Source organism: Lissotriton vulgaris, chromosome 7 (genome assembly GCF_964263255.1).
Source record: "Lissotriton vulgaris chromosome 7, aLisVul1.2, whole genome shotgun sequence".
Classification (NCBI taxonomy): domain Eukaryota; kingdom Metazoa; phylum Chordata; class Amphibia; order Caudata; family Salamandridae; genus Lissotriton; species Lissotriton vulgaris.
The window spans coordinates 1163192018-1163217441 of NC_141695.1; the positions used below are offsets into that span (position 1 = coordinate 1163192018).

Sequence of the window (25424 nt, forward strand, 5' to 3'; positions counted from 1 at the left end):
GGCTGGCTCTGGGTGTGTGGGGCTGGCTCTGGGTGTGTGGGGCTGGCTCTGGGTGTGTGGGGCTGGCTCTGGGTGTGTGGGGCTGGCTCTGGGTGTGTGTGTGTGGTAGTAATTGCTGTCTGCTGAGCTCGTCCGTAGGGTACAATAGGTCTCACAGTTGCGAGAGATTAAGCTATTGGCAATGTAAATGGCAATGCCATTTATTTATCTGTTTTCAAAACGAACACATAAATACAAATTTTGTCATTTACAATGCCAATCGCTCTAACTTTTCTAAAGGCGAAACCGTAGCATTGTAAATGCTTGTTTTTCCTGGTATTGAAGTAGAATGAATCGGTGAGTTTTTTTCTTAAAATGGCCCAAAGTTTGGATGTATGTGGTCTAATTAGCTAAGGGGTTGGAGATTAATATTGGATATGTAGTGGTAGACCCAATCCAGTTGAATTTGCTAGATGCTTGATGGTTTGTTGTTTGGTCTTGGTTCGGGACGGTACACTAAATAGGACTACAGAATTGTGTTGTAAAGGGCTTGCAGCATACTGGATTGCGTTTTAAATACAGAGTTATGCTCCTTAAGTATTTAATTTTGGGATGTGCTGTACGATTCATTTATAAGATACCACATCATAGTGTAATCATGTTTTTCAGTCTTAAGGCAACTTATTTTCCTTTACCTGATTTATATTTCCCACACGTGCTTGTCATAAAAGTAAGTGTTATTGTTACAACAGCTGTGTTATTTGGGGATCTATTTGTATTGTAATTATGTTTCAGTATTTGCTTGGACTTATACAAACTTTAAAATGTGGACTATTTTGTGGCTTGTGCTCTCAAACCACTGCAGCAAATATCATGTGGTTGAGTCTCAAAGGGCATTGCTCACAACAAATTGGGTTTCTATGTATTTGCACATTGTCAATGTATCCAATTCTCCTGTATAAATGATCGCTCATCAACAGTACCTGCTAATGGGAGTTTTCTTGTTTGATTTCAGAGTTGAAAAAGGAGGATATTTATGCCGTAGAAATTGTAGGTGGTGCTACGAGAATTCCTTCTGTAAAGGAAAGAATCATAAAGTTCTTTGGTAAAGAAATTAGTACAACGTTAAATGCAGATGAAGCAGTCACTCGAGGCTGCGCTTTGCAGGTAAGATCATGCTTCTATGTCCTGACATTCTAAAAATATACTCTGTTGCACTACTTTACTTTCAAGGATAGAAGTAGTGCTTACTACCACCTATATGTAATATTTGTTGGATGCTTGTTGGACCAATTGCTCTTTGATCCCCTGTAAGTTCCACTCATGCCCTGCTCCTAAGAAACCTCACTGCATTTTATCCAAATTGTACAACATCAGAACTTAAAACCGTGATGAGAATGGTATGTCTGTAAGTTACTTTTTGCACTTTCTTCTGTTAGTAGACTTTTGGGAAGATCCAGTCTCCTGCCATTGCAAATGTAATGCACTTTCCTCCGGAATTGAATCTTTGAGATTCACATGCTTCTGCTGGTCCCTATTTGTCTGTCTTGAAATCCTGTAGTACATGTAAAGCAGGAATGCTGGAAAATAATCACTTTGATTTATTTTGTTTTAGTGCTTGATCTTTATGTACATTAGATTTCTGGCTTCATCATGATTTTGAACCTCGAATCTGTACCTGATAAACCCCTCAATGATAAGTAAAGTAGTGTGGTGCTCATTGTGGGTTAATTTCTCGGGTGAAGAATAAATGTGCTTTTTTCATGAATTTCCTCTGGTAGTTCCACAACACAAGGATTTAGAAAACCTTGCATCTCTGGGGGGGGGGGAAAGACATAAATCGGCCCCAGAACTATTGCCTGTGGCAGATTTAAACTCAAGTCAGTTCCCTATTATTGACCAAGACTTAATCTAGTGATTTACTGTACGCCTACCTTTACACCTAAAACACAACCATTGTCAAGGTTTCATACTAAATAATCAGCATTATTTGCCTTCAGGCTCAAATATTCAGTCCGCTCCAGTGGAACCGGTCTTCATCACATGGGTGTAAGCATCTGCTGAAAACACTTTCCATATCATTAGCCGATGGGGCTAATGGCACTATGTCACAAATGAGAGGGAATCTGGAACTAACCCTGAGCAAGAACTAATTGCTCTAGTGGATACTAAAGTATTTCTTTCCACAGGGAGGTGGCACAAAACTGTACAGCTGACAAAATGTACAGTCCACAAATGTAAGCTCTACTGGTTTGCCTCCGTTTTAAAACCCCGCGTGATGTCATCGGAGCCATAAGATGACCTCGCCAGCGAGCTGATGTCCGTTCCCTTTTTTCCGCGCCGTAGACATGTAATGGGTTTTTTCAGGGCTTTAGTTTACTTTGTTGATAGTTTTCGGCGTTTAGTAGCATCGACCATGGCTACGCAGAGGAAATCTGGATTTAAGCCATGCTGGGAATGTGGGGGTCAGATGTCTATGATTGACCCTCATGATTACTGTCTGTGGGGTCTCTCATTGGACCACGACGTCGGGGAGTGTGTCATGCAGATGCATGAACCCCAAGGCTTTAAAGGAGAAGGAAGCCAAGTTTTTAATGGCCAAAGCCAAGAAGCAAGAAGAGGTCGAAGAAAGTCGGGGTTCCGTTCAAGGCACCGACTGCATACCGTAAAAGTCACTGAGGAAGCCTATGAAGTGGTACCATGGGTTCTGGCATAGTTAGTCAAAAGATGGGACACCATGTCTGTGTCTACGGCTCCCCGGTGTCATCAGAAAGACAAAATCTTTCCTCCTTCTGAGGTGTCTCCGACTCCCCAAGAGTAACAACTCCTCCACTTTTGTCATCGACTCCACCTCTGGCTCCAGGTTTCCTGGCGCCACACTCGGAGCTGATTGTGCCACCTCGTCGAGCGGTCTCTGAACCTGCTGTACGGGATCCAGGATATCCTGCCTGCACGACTCCGGTTACGGATCTGTTGCATTTCCTGAATGCGATGTTTCCCTTGTTCGCCAGAGAGGAAAACCCTACTGGTGCACTGTTTGGCCCCATAGGACCCCTGACATACTCCCTGGGAGGTTTGCCACCTTATTTCCCTCCGGCACCTCTCATGCCTTTTATGCAAATGGCTTCAGGAAGTTGGCCTCTCCTGATGCACCCTCTGGAGGGACGAGGACCACTGGGTTGATTTTCCCTGGCACAGTCTGTTTCCGAACCAGCAGCATTTCAACCTGCGTCGACTTCTGTCCCAGTAGACCTTCCTTTGACACTGATCCTTAAGTTACTGGTGCCGCGCTTGGTGCCTCTGACGCCGGCCCCAAGAATGATGTCTAGAGGAGCAACATAGAGGTTGATCGAAAAAGAGGAAGACCAGGAACAACATGAGGAGTCTGAGGAAAGGGAGACTGTGGACCTGGATCAAGAGTTGGATACATCCCCTGAATGGGAGCTTTAGTCTCCCAAAAATCTGACCACATAGGAGTGTTTTATCACTCTGTAATCAGGAAGGCAACGGATCTGCTGGAGTTGACTGCCCACAGCAGAGTTGAAGTTCAATATTTTGATTGAGGTGCTCCATTCCCCTTCGTCTCTCTAAGCCTTTGCTTCCTTTCAACTAGGCTTTGACTTAACCCACCCTTGATGTGTGACAGAAGCTGATGGATGTTCCTGCGGTGTCCAAGTCTGTGGCGAGGAGGAATGAAGTGGCTCCAGGGGATCCTGCTTTCCTCTATCTGATAGACATCTAGCCGCAGATTCCTTAACTTAGAATATCCCCAGGCGTCAGACTGGATCCGGACAACTTTCCACAGCAGCACCTCTGCGCGCCGGGGGCAGCGCTGCACGGCTTCGCCCTGACTACGTCCATGGACATAACGTCAGCAGAGCCATATAAGCCCCTCCCAGCGCGCTGACGTCTGTTTTCTACTTTTCCGCATCCCAACTCGGATCCTGAAAATCAGCGGTTCCTTGGCCTGCTTTCCGGTCCTTCTTGACACCTCTGGCGTCGCGTAACAGTGTGCAATGCCTTCAGGCTTTAAGGCGTGTGAGAACTGCGTGTCAGATGTCTGTCAAGGACCCAAACGCCTTCTGTATGTGGTGCCTAGGAGTGCACCACTACTCCAAAGAGTGCGACGCCTGTCAACGAATGAAATCTAAGTCCTTGAAGGAGAGTCATATGAAATTGCTGGCCGCATGGCTGTCCAGTCCTGCACCTTCGCGTCACCTCTCGGGATCGGGTCCGTTCCCGAGGTCGTTCCTGCGGACGTCGTTCAGAGGCAGGTAAGCACAATCGTAAGTCGCGGAGGTCTTCCTCCCATACGCGTGACCTCAGATCAAATCATCTTCGCCTGATGCATACCCCACGTTTTCGTCTTGCACACAATAGGGGCCGGGCCTTTGCTGTGGTCGCATCCAAACTTTGGAATCTACTACCGATGCAACTTATATGTTCGAGGCATGTGGGCTGCTGAATTCAAATCAAATCAAATATAAGCTTTATTTCGGTTTTTGAGTTTAAAACCATAAAAGCAGCAAAGAGAAATACAAACATGTATATAAAAATCAACAGTTCGTTACAATGTTGAAAACAAAAACCGGATATTTAAAATAAACTGGAACCAATCTGAAGAAAAAAAGAGATAAAAACACATGGTAAACTGAGTCCCCTTTCACCAAGTGTTATAGTACAATGTTCTGGGGCCAGGGTAAAAATCAAACAAGTCCCGGATAGAAATAGGGCCGTCTCCAATTTTGGGCTGGGAAAATCTTAAAAATGGGACAATGTTCCTGTGTTTGAACTTGATTAGTATCAGGTCTCCCGGAATGTCTTTGGGCAACGTCCCTAGCCATCCCACCCTCCTGACACTCAGGATTCCGCCATCTAAGTCCGGTGGCATCGGTCTGTTGTTATTGAGCCAAAAGATGGCTTTATTCAGCAGTTCCTGGCTTGTTTCATGTTTGACCTTAGTAAGTTCAGGAACCCCGGAGAGAATGGCCACGTAGGGGGCGGCTTCAGGGGGTAAGTTCATTCGGAATGTTCTTTGTTGAGGAAGCCTAGGGGCTTTAAAAGGGAGGCGAGTGGGCTTAGAGGTGGCTTTGCTGCTGCTTAGGATGGGTATGCTGAGAGAAGGATCAGTTGTTCGATCTTTCCTGAGTTCAAAGGACTTGGGGTTCACAAGGTTAGTCGGGCGCGTAGGAGAAGAGGGAATGACAGTATTTACAGGTGATGGTGATGGTGCAATCCTTTGTACTATTTTTTCAACATCAGACAACCTATTTCCCAGGTCCTTAATTTTTGAGAGCAGAGGTGATAAAGCCGCATTCAACAGACGTTCAATATGGGCCAGTACGGTCGAGTGGAAGGGGGAAGCAGTCATTTGATGTGATCACCGTCTTACGTGGCATTGATACGCTTGGGTTGACGGAGGAAAGAGAAGGACTATAACACATTCGGGTGATATTTGGTGGGGTAACCTCATTATTCCTTTTGCTGAGTTGATCCCGAGGCGGTGTATCAGATTTAGACAGGATTATTTCAGAGGCCTGGGGGGTGCAGATTGTAAGATCCGTGTCTCTGTCCACTGTAGGGGAAGTAGAAATATCAGGGGCATAATTTGTGCCACACAAGGCGTTTAGCTCATCCCAGACAGACATGGTAGTTGAATTACTGAATAGTCACCAGGGTATCAAAAAACAAATCACAGCGCAATGGAAACGAAATAAGTGAAGTATCACTATACCTCATGCATGAAGGGGCCAAGTGGAGTGGCCCGTCCCGTCCTCCTCAGGTCCTCTGAGGGCCCGCCCTTTGCCCGGGCTTAGCCCGCGCGCGTCCCGCGATGCGGGAGGATATTGTTATCTATGAGGAAGTGACGATGAGGGGGCGGAGCCTCGTTCCGGTGTTGGCCCTGCGTCTCCTGGGCCTCAGTGCACCAGCAAAGTAAGTTTTTCTCCCCCCCAGCGTTGCGCCTTGCTTCTCAGGCGAAGCGTCTCCCGAGGAGCGGGAGAAGTGAGCAGTTTTGAAATGCCCCGGTGAAAAGGGGGCGGAGCCTCGTTCCGGTGTTGGCCCTGCGTCTCCTGGGCCTCGGTGCACCAGCAAAGTAAGTTTTTCTCCCCCCCAGCGTTGCGCCTTGCTTCTCAGGCGAAGCGTCTCCCGAGGAGCGGGAGAAGTGAGCAGTTTTGAAATGCCCCGGTGAAAAGGGGGCGGAGCCTCGTTCCGGTGTTGGCCCTGCGTCTCCTGGGCCTCAGTGCACCAGCAAAGTAAGTTTTTCTCCCCCCCAGCGTTGCGCCTTGCTTCTCAGGCGAAGCGTCTCTGCTGAATTCATATCTGTGCATAGATCTACTACATCTGAGCCTCTGTTTCGGAGGAAACTTAAGACCTGGTTCTTCTCCATGATCTAGCTCTCACCAAATCCCTCTGGTTGCCGTTCGTCTGCAGCGCCGGGACACCCCCATTGGGGGTAGCCGCGCGCTTTACAAGCTTCTAAAATAAATAAATAAAATACGCGTGATGCTGGCGCCTGTTACTCTCACTCCCTGCCAGGCATGGGTGTCTGGCAGTAGTCTCCTCCGTACCCTCCCTTTTGCGGAAGTTGGAGCGACACATGCCCAAATGAAGGCTTATTCCAAAGTACTCCACTCTTTCTTTGGGTCACCCCCTCTCCCTGGTGCGCCTTCGGGTCCCACAGAGGTGAAAGGCACTCATGTCTGGTCCTCGCCGGTGGATTCATCCTCGGCGCCAGCTGTGTGCATCGACTCCAGAGCTAAAACCACACCGACCGGACACGGCCCAGAGGGCCCTCGCAGTTGCCCGTCCAGCCCACCCCTTCAGTCACTGCATAGCCCTGTGCGGCTTCCTGCGCTGACGTCTGAGACGGCGCTGGGCTCAACACCCTGTCAACGCCTTTCCTACCTGCATATTGTGGTGGGATCGACACCGGACGGTGCCCAGACAGAGTTCCCTCTGGAGGTCGTCTACGTTGAGACGACTGACTCTGCGTCAGTCCACACTGGTGCTGACGTCTGCGCCTCCTCTTTTGCATGAGGTTGGTGTTCCGCCCTACTCCTCGGACGTCGATGCAACTCCCACACGGCGTCTGTGCCTATGCATTCTCTTTTGCAAGAGGTTGGCGTTCCTCTGGACTCCCCAGATCTGAGGTTGTTTCAGTCCATGGTGCAGGTACCTTAGAGTTGCGTGGCCTTCAGGTCAGTCTCCGGCTCCTCCACTTTTACTATCTATGAGACGGGATAGTCTCTAACAGTCTCCTACCAACGGTTTATTGTCGCCTCCCCGGATGGTAACTGAGTCTAGTGCTGCCTACGCACAGGATATTCACAGGGCGGCAGCTATTATTCGATTTCAGCCCCCTGTGGTTTCCCTGCCTTCTGATCCTTTACTGGATTTTCTCCACATGGAGCCTGTTGAGGTGGAGCCTTTGCTGCCCCTTGGGGCATCTTTGTTTGACATCATGCTTGCACATGGGCGATTCCTTCCTCTGGTGAACCTGTTGATCGGGCCATTGCTCGTCTACACCGTCCTGCCCCGGATGATCCACTCTGCCTGTCCCTTCACCAGAGAGCTCGGGCCTAGTTGTTCAGGCTGCTTTTGACAGAGTCTTCCTCCGCCTTGGCATTGTTACCTCCTACCAGGAAGTCTCGGTGGTTGGACACAAGTGGTTGCCGGCTTTTCGCCTCTACCAGTGCTGGCATCCGCGCATTAAATGCGGCTTGCGTATTCGCACGCTCATCCTCAAGAACCTTCTTCCCTCTATTCCAGAAGGGCAGCTGGCAGAATTACTTCGCCTTCTGCCTGATGGCAGGGAAATGGAGCAATGTTCCCTCCGATCTTCCCTTGATGCAACTGACTCGGTGGGACGGGCTCTTGCTCGGTCTGTGGCTTTGCGCCGCCATGCATGGCTGCACGATAGTCTCCTGCCTCTTATCTGTAAATCTTGCGGCACAACTTCCTGATCTTGTGATAGGTTTTTTTTCTGCATAGGCGGTGTTTCCCTGTTGGTTTGATTTCTTAAAAAAAAAAAAAAAAATCGAACCAGGGTTCTTGTATATTGTCCGAATAGTGTAAGTGCTTGTTCTGCCAGTTCAGTACAGCCGGAGGGCTGGTTCGGTCATCCTTCCACTCCACTGAATGAGCTTTGCCCAGGAGGACCCCCCTTGCAGGGTTTGAGACTTACCTTATGTGGATTATTTGCTGGCTATTGGGTAACTGCCTTAGCCACTCCCATGGAGTCTTCCTCAAGGACATCTTTCTGGGGGTCAGGCTGTCCTATTTTTCTGCTCGCTCCTACCGTTAGCATTGCTCTATTGCACTTCTGTTGCAATTGACTCCAGTTGACTGTAGTGCTTCTCGGTCTCAGCATGGGTTCCTTGCCGTGCGGCCTCTACATCACCTGCCTTGACGAGGTCTTTGATTTTTCAGCGTTGCAGTGCTCCTCTGGTCTATGATGGCTGCTCTACTTTTGACCGCCACTGTCTCTTGGCACCCTTGTTCCCTTCAGTTCAGGCGCAGTTCTTTCACGGCTGACGCCCTGTCCTCGTTTTGAGCCTGGGACAAAAGCTGCTGTGCAGCACACTTATTAGTTTTGCAGCAAACTTGGGTGCACCCTGGTATGTCTGCTATTATATGGTGTTTGTGTTTTCTATGGTCAGCCCTTACTGGGCTTGTCTTGCAAGGTAGCAGATTTACCATGTCCATCTCTGCTGTACATTGTCTTGTGGCCTCGTTTTCTGGCCACTTTCCCAAAAGCAGTTTTTCCACATTCCCTGCTGCTTTCGCACAGGTGTTTTCCAAGCTGCTGCTTTGGGTTCATACTGTAACACTTTCTCATGGGGACTGTTCTCTTCCGGATACTTGCTTCTTGGGTCGCGGGACCTTTCGGTTGGTCCTGACTGTTTCCATTTTCATGCCTGTCCATCTCCTCCGGAGCACCGTTGCTTCTCCCGGGCGAGGGGCGGATGTCGCTTACGGGCCTGGACATTGTCCTGTCCAGTTCTGCTTACTTATGACTGTTGGTACTTTTTACCTGCCCTATTCTATTATTGTGTTAAACTTCATTTTTGAGCGTCTTTCTACTGATTCTATATCTGCTATGTACTCTTACACGGCCGAATCTTGCAGGCAAGACAACTTCATGCGGTGTCCATGGTCCTTGACCCGGTCTACTTGTACTGCGAGCTCTCATATGGGTGTCCGGCTTGCTTGGTGCCCTTTTTTCCGGTTGCTTCTTGCTATTGCGTCTCTCGCATCTGGGCTGCTCACGCTAACCTGCAGGAGGGTCTTTACTATACTTTGTGTGGTTCTAGAGTCCACACGGTATGCTTATGTACCTTACAGTATTTTGCTTGACTATCGTTCTTACTGTAGTCATGTTTTGGGCCCTTCTGCTGGTTGCCGTCGACCCTTTCAAATGTCTGTTGCAGACAGACTATGTACTGGCGTGTCTTCTGTTTCTAGTTATACCTGCACTTTCTGGCCGTGGCTTGGCATCCTGCCAATGCTGTCAAAGTATTGTAGCTGGTGTTTTTTTCCGCTGTTGTGCATACTGGACCGTTATGCGCTGACTCTGTCATACCAGTTGCCTTCTCTTGGTGTCTTACGGTCGGCACGCCGGATCCTGCAGATCTATCTAGGTTCAGTTCCACTTCTTTGCGAAGTCATGAACGTTCCTTTTCACACCTACATATCTAGTATGTGTTTTCTTTTTCTCACCTGGTATACATACAGGTGTTTTCATGCTGTTCTTGGACGGCTTGAGGTCCCTTTGCCTTCCAATGTTTTTCGCTCTTTTATTAGCTTCATGTTCTGGTGTGGCTGCACGGGCTTGCAGTCCTCACCGTGTTTTGTCACCCCTACGTTCCTTCTGGAACTTGATTGGTTCAGTCGCAGACCCGCCTCCTCTATGGGTGTGGCTTTGGTATCCATTCCAAGTTAAAGAATCTTCTGTTAGATGTCTCTATCAGATGAACGAGTTACTTACCTTCGGTAATGATTTAGCTGGTAGAGACACAGTCAAGCCGCACATTCTTTAACGCCTGCGTTCTGGGATGACCTTTTCAGGTTGGGATTTCTATACTCTCCTCCCTCCGCGTGACTTGACTTCTGCAGGGTGAAATTTTCTCTTCACTCCGTAACAGACTGTTTCATTATGTTTTCATTGCTCTGCTCGCCCGTTGTCGGGATTGGGCAGTATGCTCATATGTCATGTGTCCTTTCCAGCCTATGCCTAGATTGTACGGTGTGAATCTATTTGATTTTTCCAAACCCCGCTCTCCCCTTCTCCATCGCCTTGGGGTCCCTTACCACCCCTGCGACCCATTGGTTCAAGTCTATTGGCTATGCCACATTCAATAGGTCTTTTATTGGGGTTACGACATCTCTTTCTGGTGACTTCTTGTGGTAAATTGTCCTTGATCTTGTGTTCGGGACTGGTCGTTCACAGATGCACATTATGGTTGCAGATTTTGTGTCGCCGGCCATGCTGTCTTTTCACTTCTACCTTCGACGCTTGGTTTGGACTTCACTTTTGTGTTGTTGCTTCTCAGACCGGTGCTCTGCTCTTCCCTTTTTTGACTTTTCAAAATACAGTGCATGGCGCTGTCCTTTATGGTGCTGTTGTTCACCTTTGAATTCCTTCCCCTTTTTTCATAATTTTTGGACACTGTTTCCATATTCTCACAGTTTTTGGTGGTGGCTCCGCGTTGTGGTGCAGAAAAGTTTCTCCGATGAAATCCGACATCAGCGCGTCAGAAGGGGCATATTTGGCTCCGCTGATGTCATGTCCGTGGACGACGTCAGGGCGGTGGCGTGTGGCTCCGCCCCGGCGCGCAGAGATGCTACTGCAGAAAGTTTTCCGGATCCAGTCTGACGCCTGGGGATATTCTAAGTTAAGGAATCTGTGGCTAGACTGTGCCTCTACCAGATACATCGTTACTGAAGGGAAGTAACTAGTTTGTTCATCCATCTCCGGAAAGTGCTTCTAGAAGCATTATACAGGGTATTTATTTCCCTGCTACACCAGCAGACAGAGTCCAAACACCTGCAGCAATCAGCCAAGAAGGGGTTCTCTTCAGGAAGTATAGCTCTCGTTGCTCTTCCTGTTGTCAGACGCGGGGTTCCCAGGGCGCGCGCGGCCGAGCGCGAGGAGGCGCGTCCCTGATGGCGCACTGCTGACAGCAGCTGCTTTCCTCACTTGTGGCAAATGGAAGCTCTATGATCCAGACAGGGAAATGTCAGGAAAGAATACAGGGCCGGATTCCGCGAGCAGAGTACATGCCTAAGATGCCGAACGTTACAGTGAGAAAATAAAAGTTGTGCTTTTTATATAGCGAGCTCAAAGCATGAAGTTGGCTCCAGGTGCGTTATAGGAGGTTATTATTCCTTAACTCAGGAGTAACTTGTTTTAGACCCGCTGACGTTACCCACAATATCTGATGTCGACAAGCGCACCCTCGACGCCAAGATAGTACCTTCTGACATCACCCAGGCGACACGGGCCATGTCTCGTAATAAAGCGCCGGGGTTGGACGGCTTCCCACTAGAATACTACTCGACATTCTCTCCCCTAGTGGTCCCCCGCCTGTCACGGATGTTCGGGGCGTCTCTTCATCTAGGAAGGTTACCCCAGTCACTGCGGGAGTCCGTGATCGTCACCTTTCCCAAGCCCCACAGAGATCCACTTCACATGGGGTCATATCGCCCCATCACACTCCTGTCGGCCGACTGTAAGATCCTGGGGAAAATCCTGGCGGATCGTTATGCGCAGATCATTCGCCCATTAGTCCACCCCGACCAATGCGGCTTCGTTACGGGGAGAAACACCTCCCAGAACCTCCGCCGAGTCTTCCATGTTCAAGATCAGGTGCGTGACCGATTTCCCCGCGCCGCCTGCCTCATTATGGACCTGGAGAAGGCGTTTGACACCCTCACCTGGCCCTATCTATTCTCTGTCCTGCGGCGACTCAATATCGGCCCGACACTCATGGCGTACACGCGCCTCCTGTATACCGATCTCACCACTCTAGTTCGTATCGGGAAACGCATATCACCAGCGTTTGGAGTTCGGCGAGGCACAAGACAGGGGTGCCCCCTGTCGCCTCTCTTATTCGCGCTGGCAGTCGAGCCGCTGGCGGTTCGGCTGCGCCTGAAAGGTGTGGACTGGGGCATCCCTCTCGCGGATGACACACATTGCGTATCCATGTACGCGGACGATCTCCTCATATACGTCCGAGACATCGAAACGGACCTGGTCCCCATAGGGACGGCGCTGGCGGAATTTGCAGACGCCTCGGGCCTACTGGTGAACTGGGACAAGTCCACGGGCTACCCCTTACACCCGAGCCTGCCCCCCCGGGAAGTCTAGCTCGGACCGCATAAACTCTCGTGGTCCGCGGAGGCTCCCCGGTACCTCGGTGTCCGCTTGTGCCATTCTCCAGCAGACATGTTTGAGGGTAATCACCGCAAGGTGCTTGCTAGTCTGCGCCCCACTGTCGCCTTCTGGAATAAACTCCCGCTGGCCCCGATAGGACGGATAGCCCTAGCTAAAATGGTGCTGCTTCCCGACTCCTTTACCACTTCACAAATTTGCCGGTTGTACCACCCAGGTCCTTCTTCCGCGACGTCGACTCCCTCCTAGGGACCCTTATCTGGGGCGAGGGCCGACACAGGGTCGCCCTGAAATCCCTCCAACTTCCCACGACGCAGGGAGGGCTCGGAGCTCCATCCTTAGAGTCATATTTCCTCGCGGCACAGCTCCAATGGCTGTCTTATTGGACGGCGGACCGTTACCCTCAGGAGACTGTCACCTCGACCGGCAGAATCGCAACCCCGGAACTCACCCGTCTTCTCCTCCCGGGCACCAAGCCACGGCGCACATACCCCCTTCAAGTGGCGATAGTGCGCCGGTGCATGATGCGGATCCACAGGTTGTCCCCCAGTAGGCCTCCGTACTCCCCGCTACTACCGCTGATAGGCAGCCCCAGGCAGGACTCCTACTTTACCGCTCCACTTTTCACCGAATGGTCACTCTATTTTTCTTTCGGTTTTACCAATGTAAATTTTACCACATGGGCATTTCACTAAATAGATTAAGTTAGCAGAGTCACAGGACGCATTCACCTTTAGCTTACTGTCATAGCCCTTCATAGGATGTGTGACCACATTACCTTTAATGACGTTATTGCAGTTATCGCAATTCAAACATGCTTGAGTTCCTTTAGCTTCCATTTCTTCACTTGGTTCCTTACTTAGGATTTCTTTAATGTTCGCATGACTAGTATATGTAAAAATGGGTGGTTCCTTAAAAATACCTTGAAAATCAGGCTCCATACTTGAAATTGGCCAGTGTTTTAATATGATTTTCTTGTATGTTTTACTCACAGTAGAGAACCTGGGTACCAGCACCATTCTGGTGTCTTCAGATTTGGTTCTTCTCTTGAATGTTTCATCTCTGGGGATCAGAGCCACTCAGGCTTTAGCATCTTCAACTATCGGAGTGGGATAGCCTCTTTCTAGAAATCTCATACCCATTTCGTTGATTCGTTCTTCTGCCATAATCTGATTGGACATAATCCTTTTGGCACGTAGCATTTGTGAGAATGGTAAATGTCTTTTGAGTGAACCCTGGTGGAAACTTGAAAAATGAAGTGTTTTTGAGGTCAGTAGCTTTACGATGTAAATCAGTAACAAAACCCATGAGCGTTATAGTGATCAGTACGTCCAAGAAGGTGATTGATGTGTCATTGATTTCCCATGTTAGTTTGATTCTGTAATCAATGGTATTCAATTTTATCAAAGATTGTTCGAGATTTTCTTTAGTGACTTTCCAAATTATAAATACATTGTCTATGTAGCGGACAAACAGCTTCAAGTTTTTTATCCAATTCGCGTCTCCATAGATGTTGTTATCCTCATATTGTTTCATGTAGGTATTTGCATACGTAGGCGCGGCGCAATTACCCATGGACATCTCGGATAGTTGTAGGTACCATTCGTGGTTGTATTCAAAATAACTATGATACAGGGTGAATATCATCGATTCCATTAAAAATTGTTGCATAGAAGGCTCAATGTCACTATTCAAGATGGCATTTTCAATAGCCTCCTTTCCCCCCCCCCCCCATGGGGGATTGAGGTATATAATGAGTTCACGTCAGCAGTACATAGAAATAAATGTTCCTCTGGGTCGATAGAAACTTCTGATAATTTTAGCAAAAAACTCATGGAGCACAATCGAAAAGAAGGTCAACAAGAAGAAAAACACTTGATGATAAACATTTCTGACACCATCTTAAAACCTCATGAAATGAAACTACTGGAGAAAGGAACATCGTTCATTCCTACAACTCAGACCAACCAGTTGGAATTAGACATTAGCACTTTTAAATTCACTCCAAAACTGGTGGAAGACATTTTTTTGACAATGTGTTACCCCCACCTACTCATCAAAAACCTGATCAACTTATGGGCCTACGACCACATAGCTCCTACCAAGCACCATGCAGTCATAAATGCATTGACCTTTTTGAAAATCTAGTCAAACAAGACCTCTCCAAAATCAACTTCAAAAAGAAAATTTACAAAAATATCACACAAAGACCAAGACACCTTAAAAAAGATTGCTAAAAACAAAAATATCAAATGCATCAAAGCAGACAAAAGGGGAGCCCTGGTCATTTTGAACACTGAAATGTACAACAAAAAAATCAAGTAACATATTTTGGATGAAAAAACATACTCAAAATTAGACGGGAATCCAACAAACCTATTCAAAGACAAACTCGTCGATTTTAACCAAAGCTCTGGAAGTAGGAACTATTGATGAGAACTAAAAGATACTTACTCCAAGAACACCCTAAAACTCAGTCTATTCATATGACGCCCAAAATACATAAGGACCTCAAGGACCCACCATTTAGGCCCATAGTATCCACCAGAGGATCCCTGCATGAACCGGTGGGGAAATTCCTGGACAGATACCTGCAACCCATGGTTAAGAGTATGAAAAGCTACATAAAAGATAAAAACCAAATTTTTGCTAAAATTATCAGAAGTTTCTATCGACCCAGAGGAACATTTATTCCCCCTAATACCGCAGATACGCTAAAAAGAGCACCCAGGCTACATAGGAGGTCTTTACAGTTGGGCCAAACTCGCCGGGAGAGTGAGTCTGACACTAGTAATAACCTCCAGTGGGACTATTCTGGGATCACCACAGGCTCTCAGAGGCAAGAATTGGGGAACACACTGGTGGATACAGAGAATACAACACCCCCTTCTAACTCTTTGATTTATGCTATGCTGAAGTCTTTACAGAGCGAAGCCCGGCAAGAGCATAAAAGAGCGCAGCTAGCAACGAAAAAAATACAAGGGGCTATTCGTAAAAACACTAAAGCTTGTGCAGAAGTTATTGCTAGGACTGCCGCACTAGAGGAACGAATTGTTGATGTTGAAACAGGGTTGGAGACGGTTGAGACGAAAATTTCCTCTAAGGATGAAAGATACTCGGACATTATGTGGAGACTTGAGGAGTCCGAAAACAGGCTTCGAAGGAATAACTTGCGCCTTCTGGGTATCGAAGAAAAAGTGGAGGGCGAGGATATTAGAGGCTTTGTTTTGAAACTATTATTATTATTATTATTATTATTATTATTATTGGGACATTTGTAGAGCGCTGCGTTACGCACACCGGCGTGTCCACGCGCTGAAAGTGGGAGAGGCAGTTAGCAGGGGACACAGAAACTGAGCGGACAATTATTTTGTGTAGAGGAGTGTTTTAAGTTTCGCTCGGAACCTAGCCTCCTCCGGTTCCAGGCGCAAGTCCGCTGGCAGTTTATTCCAGTTAGATGCCGCTAGGCATCTAAAGGACCTACCTCCCATGCGGGCTTTCTTGATTCTCGGGATCCTCAGTAGGCCGCCCCCTGTGGATCTAAGCGCACGTGTTGGTTTGTACACTTCGATCAATTTAGTCAGAGGGTCGGGTGCCCTGCCATTCAAGATGCGATGACAGGTGCAGAGGGCTTTGTATTCCACTCTTCTCCTCACCGGGAGCCAGTGTAGCTGCTGGAGGGCCGCCCTGGAAGGCGCCCTTTTAGGCAGTCTTAGAATCAAACGCGCTGCCGCATTCTGCAGCACTTGCAGGCGAGCCATGCTTTTTTCTGGAGCCCCCAAGTACAGCAGGTTCCCATAGTCCGACCTAGCTGTCACCAGAGCATGAACTAGGGTTTGACGGGCTTCAATCAGGAGTAAGTCAAGGACTTTTCTCAACTTCTTCAGAATCCCGAAACAGACTCCCACCACCCGATTTATCTGGGGGCCAAAAGTAAGACCCGCATCAAACCACACCCCCAGATTGCGTGCCTCTTGGCAGGGGGTTGGGGTTGGTCCAAGGCAGGGTGGCCACCATGCCGACGACCAGGCAGACTGGGCTCTCCCCACCACCAGCACCTCTGTCTTGCTGCCGTTCAACTTCAAGCAATTGATGGCCATCCATTCGGCAAGATCTTTCATGCACGAGCGGAAGCCATCGGCAGCAAGACAGGGCGCGTGCGATAGGGAGATCACCAGCTGCGTATCGTCGGCGTAAGAGACCAGTTGGAGGCCATGGCCATGGCCATATTTAAAGCTGCATTTCCAGAACTGGCCCAGTGGTCTTGGGAGTCAGAAATTCAAAGAGTTCATCGTTTCCCAATGATGCTTAGAAGACCGGGTGGGGGGGGGGGGGGGGGGGCAAAAACCTAGGGCTATTTTGATTTTTTTTTTTTTTTTTTTTTTTTTTTTGGCCAATTGTTTGGTAAGACAAGCGATTTTTGAAAAAGCACGATCAGATGCCAGAAGGACTGCGGAGGGCCACACTTTTTTTGTAAGACCAGATTTTTGCCACACCACTGTGAAGAGGAGATGGCGGTTGCGACAACTGATTGCCCCATTTCAAAAAAGAGGTGTGAGGTTTTTTTGATGAACCCGGCCAGGCTAAAGGTGATACATCAAGGAAAAGTAAGGGTCTTCACATCCGAAATTCAAGCTAAGAGCTACTTAAAAGAATTACTAGACTGACAAGAGATATTGGCCTGGCCGGTGATTTAGCTGTCTGGTTATAAGAGTGTTGATGCTTTTCCTTTTTCCTTCTTCCTTTTGCGATCCCCTTAGGACTTGTAAGGGGGGAAAAAATGTGTATTTTGGGGATATTGGGATACAGTGATTTTGCTGTTTAAACGGTTTATAATCTGGATGGTATGAACTCAGAGGGCAGCCTCTTTTTGCTTTCTCTACTCCCTCTCTTATGGTTTAAAGATTGTCGGCCCTTGGGAGATCAGGGGGTGACCAGGCTGCACCTTGCACGTGGGAGGCATCGCAAGGGTCCGTGGACCTTTTCTGCCTGATTGTCAGGGGTGGGTGGGTGGGGGTGGTCGGTTCGTCACGGGGAGGTTTCGAAATTGTTATAGGATGCAGAGATGTGTTTTGTTAAAAGCCTTTTTTTGGGGGGGGAATGGGTGCTAAACCCCGATATAATCTGTCTCCAAGAGACACACATTGAAAGCTCCCGTCACAAGTGTCTGGAGTTTGAGGGTTTCCAACTGGTTGCATGTACCAGACTAGAAGCAAAAACCAAAGGAGTGGCAATAATGGCTCGTCGGGGGACTGATAAATGTCACTCGCTCATTGGTGGACTCATATGGTCGCTGGGTGATAGTTCAAGGCAAAATTCAGAGTAGGCATTTTACACTCTGCTCTGTTTATGGACCAATATTAGATGATCCTGAACTGTATAATGGGCGCAGGGTAGAACTTGTAGGATGGCCTGCCCCGATTATACTGTGTGGGGATTTTAATATTAATTTAGGAAGTGAACATCTGAGATATCCATACAAGGAATATCAGGGTCAGAAACCCAAAGTATATAAGTCTTTAATGCAAATGTTAGAGTTACATGGTCTGATCGACACCTGGGCTTATTTCAGAAGTAGCGATCCCGGATATACTTTTTTTTGTGCGCCTCACAAAACTCATTCTCGATTAGATTATTTTTTTTATTTCTTCAAGTTTAATACAAGGATCTAGCATAGTTAAATACCCAAGGGTGATTTCGGACCACAATTCACTGGTACTTGAGGTTCAAATTCACCAGAGGGTTAAGAAACCTAATATCTGGACTTTTAAAAGAGGTTTGTTGTGCGATAGGGGCTACATTGATTGTATGACAAGATGGATTATGCAGTTTATTACGGAGAACACAGGGAGTACTAATATACAGAATATCTGGGATACATTGAAGGCGGGAATAAGGGGTGAGACTACACGGTATGGATGGGAGAGTCAGAGAAGAGAGAAAATAAAATTGCAGGAACTTTACGAGAAGCTTGAAAAGCCCGAGTTAACCCTAGTAAAAACGTTAGCGGATGGAGGCATTGAAGATGTGGCCCAAACACAAATCACTATTGCTAAAGCAGCTATAACAGAAATTTCTCAGAGGAAAGCGGCAGCTAAGTTTGTGGCGTGGCAATCCAAGGTATATGAAAACAACGAGAGAGCGGGACAACTGTTAGCGGTTAGAACCAAAGAGAGAGAAGCAACGTCTCGTATTAAAGAAATTTTGGATCCTGATGTGGGGTTAGTTTCAGATGTAGAGGCTATTGCTGTAGCTTTCCAGAAGTTTTATCAAAAATTATATAAGGAAGATATTACTGACAATGGGGGTCTGCTAAAAGATACAAAAATATCTTGATGATATAGAGGTGGGGGGGTTAACGCAGGATGAAGTAGAAATGTTGGAGGCTGAACTCTGTATAGAAGAACTAGGGACGATTGTTGATGCTATTCCAAGAGCCAAGGCAGTTGGTCCATATTTTTTACCTGGAGAATTCTACAGGACCTTTAAATTACAACTGGCACCTTTAATGCTGGAGGTATTCTCACAGGTTGTTAAGTATGGTAAGCCTCCGGAATCCTGGCGGAAGGCAAGGATAGTGACTTATTTAAAAAAAAAAGGGAAAACACCGGCCGATACAGGGTCTTATCGACCTATAACATTAATAAATAGCGATATAAAAATATATTCTAAAATCTTTGCTAATCGGCTTGCTAGAGTAATTAAAAAACTAGTTACCCCTCAACAACATGGTTTTGTGCCAGGTAGAGAAACCATTGCACATATCCGCCGCACGATAACGCTCTTTGACTATACTAAGGTGACAGGAGACCCTATGGCTTTGATTCTGCTGGATGCGGAGAAAGCCTTTGATAGGGTCTCCTGGCCTTTTTTATGGGCTGCTTTGCAGCATTATGGTATAGGAGAGAAATTTATTGGTGCTTTAAAGAGTATGTATGCACAACCTATAGCTGAGGTTTCAATCATGGGGATTCAATCGGGGATAATCAACATAAGTTGAGGAACTAGGCAGGGGTGCCCCTGTTCTCCCCTTTTTATTTTCGATATATATCGATCCTTTAATTAAGAAAATTGTAAATGAAGCATCCATCCGACCAGTACACGCTAAAGGAGGCGATACAAAAATCCTTGGCTATGCTGATGACCTCGCCATTTTAACAGACTCTTCATTGTCAGCTTTTCAAGGAATCCAAATGCTAAGTTCTCAATTTGGGGCAATTTCTGGGTACCACTTAAACGAGGCCAAGACACAAATCATCTGTAATGAAAAAATTGATTGGATAGACCCCCACATTGTAGGTCAAGCTAAATATCTGGCGATAGAGATAGGTGCAAATGCTGATGAGTTAGTCGAATTAAAATTAGGTCCTTTAATTCAGAAATTAGACGTAGAGGCGCGACAAATTAATTCTTTACATCTGACCCTAATGGGCAGATGCAATGTAATTAAAATGATCTTCCTACCTAAGATTTTGTATTGTCTAAGAGCTATCCCACTACCAATTGACTCTAGCTGGTTTAAGAAATTCGACCGGATAATTTCATGGTTTTTATGGGCCGGCAAACGACCAAGATGGGCTTTGAAATATATGACTCTCCCTAGAGACAGAGGGGGTTGGGCGGTACCAAATCTACAGGTTTACTATTTTGCTATTACACGAAGACATATTACTGATTTACTGGATATGGAGATGCCAGATTGAGATGATATTTCGATCTATCATCTAATTTTAGGATCTACTGCACATGGACTTTTGTTTAGACAAATTGAATACTCGTATTTTAAGCGGGTGAGGTTCAAGGTACTTTTGGGTGCATATAAAGTATGGGTGTCAGTCCGGAAAATGTTTGATATTGGTAGATGACATATATATTCTCCATTTGCAGATAATTTGCTATTTCTAGATATTTTTCGGGATGCTTTTTTCAGGGTCTGGCTCTCTCAGGGGGTTAGGAGGATTGGGGACATAGCTTCTATATCGGGACTGATGAGCTTCGAAGAAATTAAAACAAAACAAGGATTATGTAATGGACAATTTTTTAAGTTTCTACAGATTAGGAACTTTTTTAGTAGAAAGACAACATGCTGGGCTCCTAATACGGTAATTGAAGCTTTAAAAGGGGGTCAAACATCTTTATCCCCGATTAGTAAAATGTTGATTGCCAGGAAGTCTGATTTAAACAAGCATTTTGTACGCTGGAATTCTGGGGTTCAAGCTGAGCAGGGGGCTTGTGAAGATGCACTTTTTTTTAGTCAATCCTGTTTTTTTTTTCTGCCAATTTGCAAGTACAATGTTTTAAAACCTGGTGCAACCTGTATACCTGCCAGAATATTTAAATGGGGTGGTACTGCGGGGATAAACTGCCCACGATGTGGGGAACTAGCGGCAGATAGTGTGCATATGCTTGCGTCCTGCCCTAAACTTGCTCCTCTAGTACAAAATGTGGAGCAGTATTTGGGTCAAATGTTTGGCTTCGACGTGGTTTTGACACCTCAGGCTATTATGCTTGGGATTATTGAGCAAAATGTCTGAACCAGAACGTAAGTTGATTTTTAGTGCAATGACTGTTTTTAGACTCTGTTTAACTACTGTCTGGCTTGACCCTATTCCCCCAAATGTGCATGTCTGGCTGAGTAAATTTATTAATACTTACAACTGGGAAATTTCTGTATTTAAAAGAAGAGGAGCTAGAGCCCGGAGAGATGGGGAGCGGGTATGGGAACCTTTATCCACATGGCTTGAATACAGATCATATTGATTTTTCTGGTTGGCTTTTTCATCTCTGTCTCAATTTATGTATACATATGTATTGAGGCTGCATTGCTTTCTTATCCCTGTATCCTTTGTATCAAATGTCCGGTCAATTTTTTGTTTGGCTCTTTTCTATCCTCTGACGAACCGACTGGAGTGGGGGGTGGCTGGGGGGGGGGGGGGAGGGGGTATAATTTGAAAAACGGAGATGTGACATGTGGGAACAATTTGTATTGAAATTGAGCTGGTTTGTTTCTACGGTAATACATGTCTTATTTCCTAATAATAATAAAAATAAATAAATTAAAAAAAAGTTTTTAAGTGTCGATTTTTGAAACTTACAAATAGTCTTTAAAAAATGTAATTACTTGCCTGTCCCAGTGCTGAACCTAGGAGCCCAGCACTAGATTACGAACGTAATGTGAACATACTTTACCTGACTATTGAATTTCCTCCCTTAGGATAACATTTGTAATTTCACCTGAAAAATTTCTAAGTGTCAAGTTTTAAAATACAATAATATTCCTTACAAATTCACTACTGTAACCAAAACACTTTTACTTAAATGTTTACAGGACATGTCTCAGGACTGAATCTAGCATCTAGTCCAGAGGTTGAAAAGTAATCTACAAAGTAACTATTTGCATTTAACAAGAAATTCCCATTATGCTCAATGTTGCATTGTGTTAGAAATTGTGTTCCCTATTGCAACAACTGTAACTATTGTAATCAAAAAGTCTATTGCCTATTTTGAAAAGTATTTAACTACAGTAATTCATTCTGAGAAAGTATATTTTGATAACGTGTTGGTTCTAAAATAAAACAACTATATATTTTGATACAAAACAATTGGCCTAGAGTTCAGTTCTTGCGTGTGAGGCCATTTGCTGACTGAGTGTGTACAACAAAAGCTTCCACTTCAGAAAGTAAGGTGATATCTAACTTTAGCCTTTGCCAAACCTCTGGGGACTGTGGACTCTGTGCACACTTTACTTTTCTTTGGTCCAGTATATAGAGCCACTTTCCTACACCCTATGCCAGTGGTGAGGGTACAGGTGCATGAGCCCTGTATCCCTACAGTGCCCAAGTCCATTCCTGGGCTCTATAAGTGCAGTGCTGCCATTAAGAGATATGGTGCTGGGAGTTTGTCATTACGAACTCCACAACACCATAATGGCTACACTGAAGACTGAGAAGTTTGGTATCAAACTTCTCAGCACATTAAAACAACACTGATGCCTGTGTGAGATTTAATGTAAAATGCACAACAGAGGGCATCTTGGAGATGGCCCCTGAAAAACGAGTAACTCCCAGTGACCTGACTGAGTGGCTGCTTAGTCTGCCACCACCAGACATGTTTCTGGACGCCTGGGTCAAGAGCTTGCTGCTCTCGGGGGGCCTAAAACAATGCCCATTCTAGGACGAGGTGCCAAGCCTCCTCCCCCAGGATGGACAGGGTTCACGAAGGAGAAGCTTCAAAGGCATACCGCCTTCGTGAGCCTCTCCGGACTATTTGCTGCTTTCAGCAACTGGTCTCCACTGTCTCTTCCCCCAACTTTCAGTGGGAAAAACTAGTGAGGAAGAGAGGTGTGCCCACCTCTGCCAACTCCACCCCTTAGGTGGGGTAGGTGAGGTGAAGCTCAACCTAGAGTCCCCACCATCTTGAGGATGGGGGGACCTAGCTAACCAGGGACAGGCCCCTGCCCCCCCTCCCACTGGAGGGTGGCACAATAGGGGGTGTACCCACCCCAGGGAAGGGACCCATTGGTCCCTGCCCTTACCTACCCGTAACACCCCTAAATCTAATATTCAGGGGCACCCTTAATCTTGCTTCCTCAGATCCAGACAAGAAAGAGCTAACAAGAGGACGACGCCCACTGACTTGTCCCCTGCCCTACTGGCCTTTCTCCCCCTCAATCCTGTTCCTGCGAAAGCCTGGTGTGTCCTGCAGCCAGCAACCTCAAGAAACCCAGAGTGCCTTCCTGCCTTCACTTCTAAAGACTGCCTCTCATGTGAACACCAGATTTGTTCAAACTGCAGTTTCTGGTGCTAGCCAGAGACCGCAAATCCAGCTCACTCTATCCCACCGAACCCGACCCAAGCTCTAGTGGAAAAACACCACGAGGAGGTCCCCGCGGTGATCCTGACCCGAGATCCGGCGACCCCTGAGCTGCCTCAAGCCTCCAGCCGACGCCTGCAGCCTCAAACCGGAAGGCCCCCCTCCCCAACCGCGACCAGGAGCTGGTAAGAAGATCCGACCCTAAAAGGCATTCCTGCACCCGACGCCCCACCTCCTTGGGTGGCCCAACAGACGGTGCCTACCCAACCCCCAAGATCCCAACTTACCTTTCCAAGTGGTGGTCGCACCCAGAAGACCTTTGTCGCCAAGCCTGCAGTGCTTTTGCAAACCGGAGACTCTCCATTGAAAGCTACAATACCAAAACAGCACTCTAACCTGGCCAACCCAGTGCAGCTGAGGGTGCAACTTTTGTGCTGGCCTAAATCCCCATTTGCCCTGAGCTTAATTCCAGGAGCTTTGCTCCCACAACCCAATAGCCTGCTCGTCAGCAGCCATCAACCGGAGGCCCCCTATCCCCTTTTGGATAACATTGGGCCTCAGCACTCTGCACCCCGCCGTTTTCCTGCCGCTGAGGGTGTAACAAGAGTTCATCCTTGACCCTGGAGGACTGCTGAGTCTAACCCCGGAACACCAACTCCCACAACAAAGTGCTTACCTTTAAACCGATAACACTATGTTCGAGGCATATGAGCTGCAGATTGTACACCCTAGCATTAGACTGCCACCTGGTGTTGGGCTCGGATGATTGCAGGTTGTTGTTGTATTGGAAGAAGTCTTTGTAGTCATGAGATAGGTGACTCTTCCCTTGGACAACAGTGTGCTTGGGCATCAACTCCATCCTTAGATTCTTTTTTTTCCGCCACTGGGGATGAAAGTTTCTCCGCTCCGGCCAGAAAAACATTTTTCAGGAACTTCGAAGAGCAGAACTTCCACAAACTTCAACAAACTACCTTCGACATCGAAGACAAGGCTTTTCGACGACTTAACTTCCATTCCGGTCATCGAAGTAAGCCATTAGGCCTATCGACGCCGTGCGGCCTACACCACATGGAAAGAACTCCGTTCAAGAAATGCCAGAAATGCCAGGCAAAATTCCCACATAGCGATCACCACGAGGTCTGTAACCTCTGCCTATCGCCGGAACACAACGAGTCGACCTGCACAGCTTGTGCGTCCTTCCGATCGAAGAAAACCATCCGGGATCAGAGGGCCCGTCGACACGAGATGAGATCAGCCCCAGCACTGGAGGATATCTTCGACTAAGAGGCTCCCCTCGTTCCCGAAGAAGACTCTCCGGAACTCCAGATCGTATCAGAGGCAGACTACTCGGATGACTCCATTCCATCGGGTCAACGCGTGAATACTACTGCCCCTGCACCACATACTCTGCCCAAACCGAAGGCAAAGGTCAGCACTCCGCCCAAGGGGCCCAGTCGAGACCGAAAATCCACTTCGACAGCCCCGCCATCGAGCCTGGCTCCGAAGAAACCAACAAAGCCTTCTAGTGCCTCGACACAGAGTAAACATCTCCTGTCGGCACTGAAACATAAAGACACCTCTGCACCGAAGCCAAAAGACCCTTCGGTACCGAAGCCAAAAATCGTACCTGCACCGAAACATAAAGACTTATCGATACCGAAACCGAAAGAAGCACCGGCTTCGAAGCCGTTCACTTCTACATCTTCAGAGCCGAAGACAAAGAAGCCTGATTCTGAGGTGCCCAAACCCTCAAACATGCCTATGAAGCCAAAACACCACCTTCGGCACTGAAAACTTAGCCACGGGACGTTACAACACCTCCCAATGCTAAAGAAAAACCACAACCTCCACTGGAGCAGAAAACAATTGAAGCCCAGGAAGGTTGTAGAAGAGGAGGAACTTTTTACACCAGATCCTCAACAAAAGATCTATATAGATTCAAAGACGGGTCATGTGGGCACTACACCTAACAAGAAGAGACCAGCAGATGCACCACCCACTCATGTGGTGCCTGCCAAGAAGGACTGTGCAACATCTCCTATGCACCCTTCCTCTCCTATACCTATTCTTCTTCCTTCTGCTATACCTCCTCACATATCACCTCCTATATCTCCTGCACATTCTTCATTATCACATTCCTCACACCAAAATGATGATGAATATAACTTAGAGGAAGGGGAGGATGAGGAAGAGCCTAGCTCATACCACATAGATGAGGGTATATGGAAATATTAAATCC

At 47.1% G+C, this 25424-nt stretch overlaps 1 protein-coding gene across 1 annotated transcript in view; it reads left to right on the forward strand.

Annotated features, from left to right (window-relative positions):
- HSPA4 (heat shock protein family A (Hsp70) member 4) overlaps window positions 1–25424 on the forward strand; it is a 395733-nt gene that overhangs the window by 117537 nt on the left and 252772 nt on the right. Inside the window, exon 9 of the mRNA XM_086931632.1 lies at window positions 995–1146. Coding sequence (XP_086787758.1) covers window positions 995–1146 — 152 coding nt within the window. The remainder of the gene's footprint in view (window positions 1–994; window positions 1147–25424) is intronic.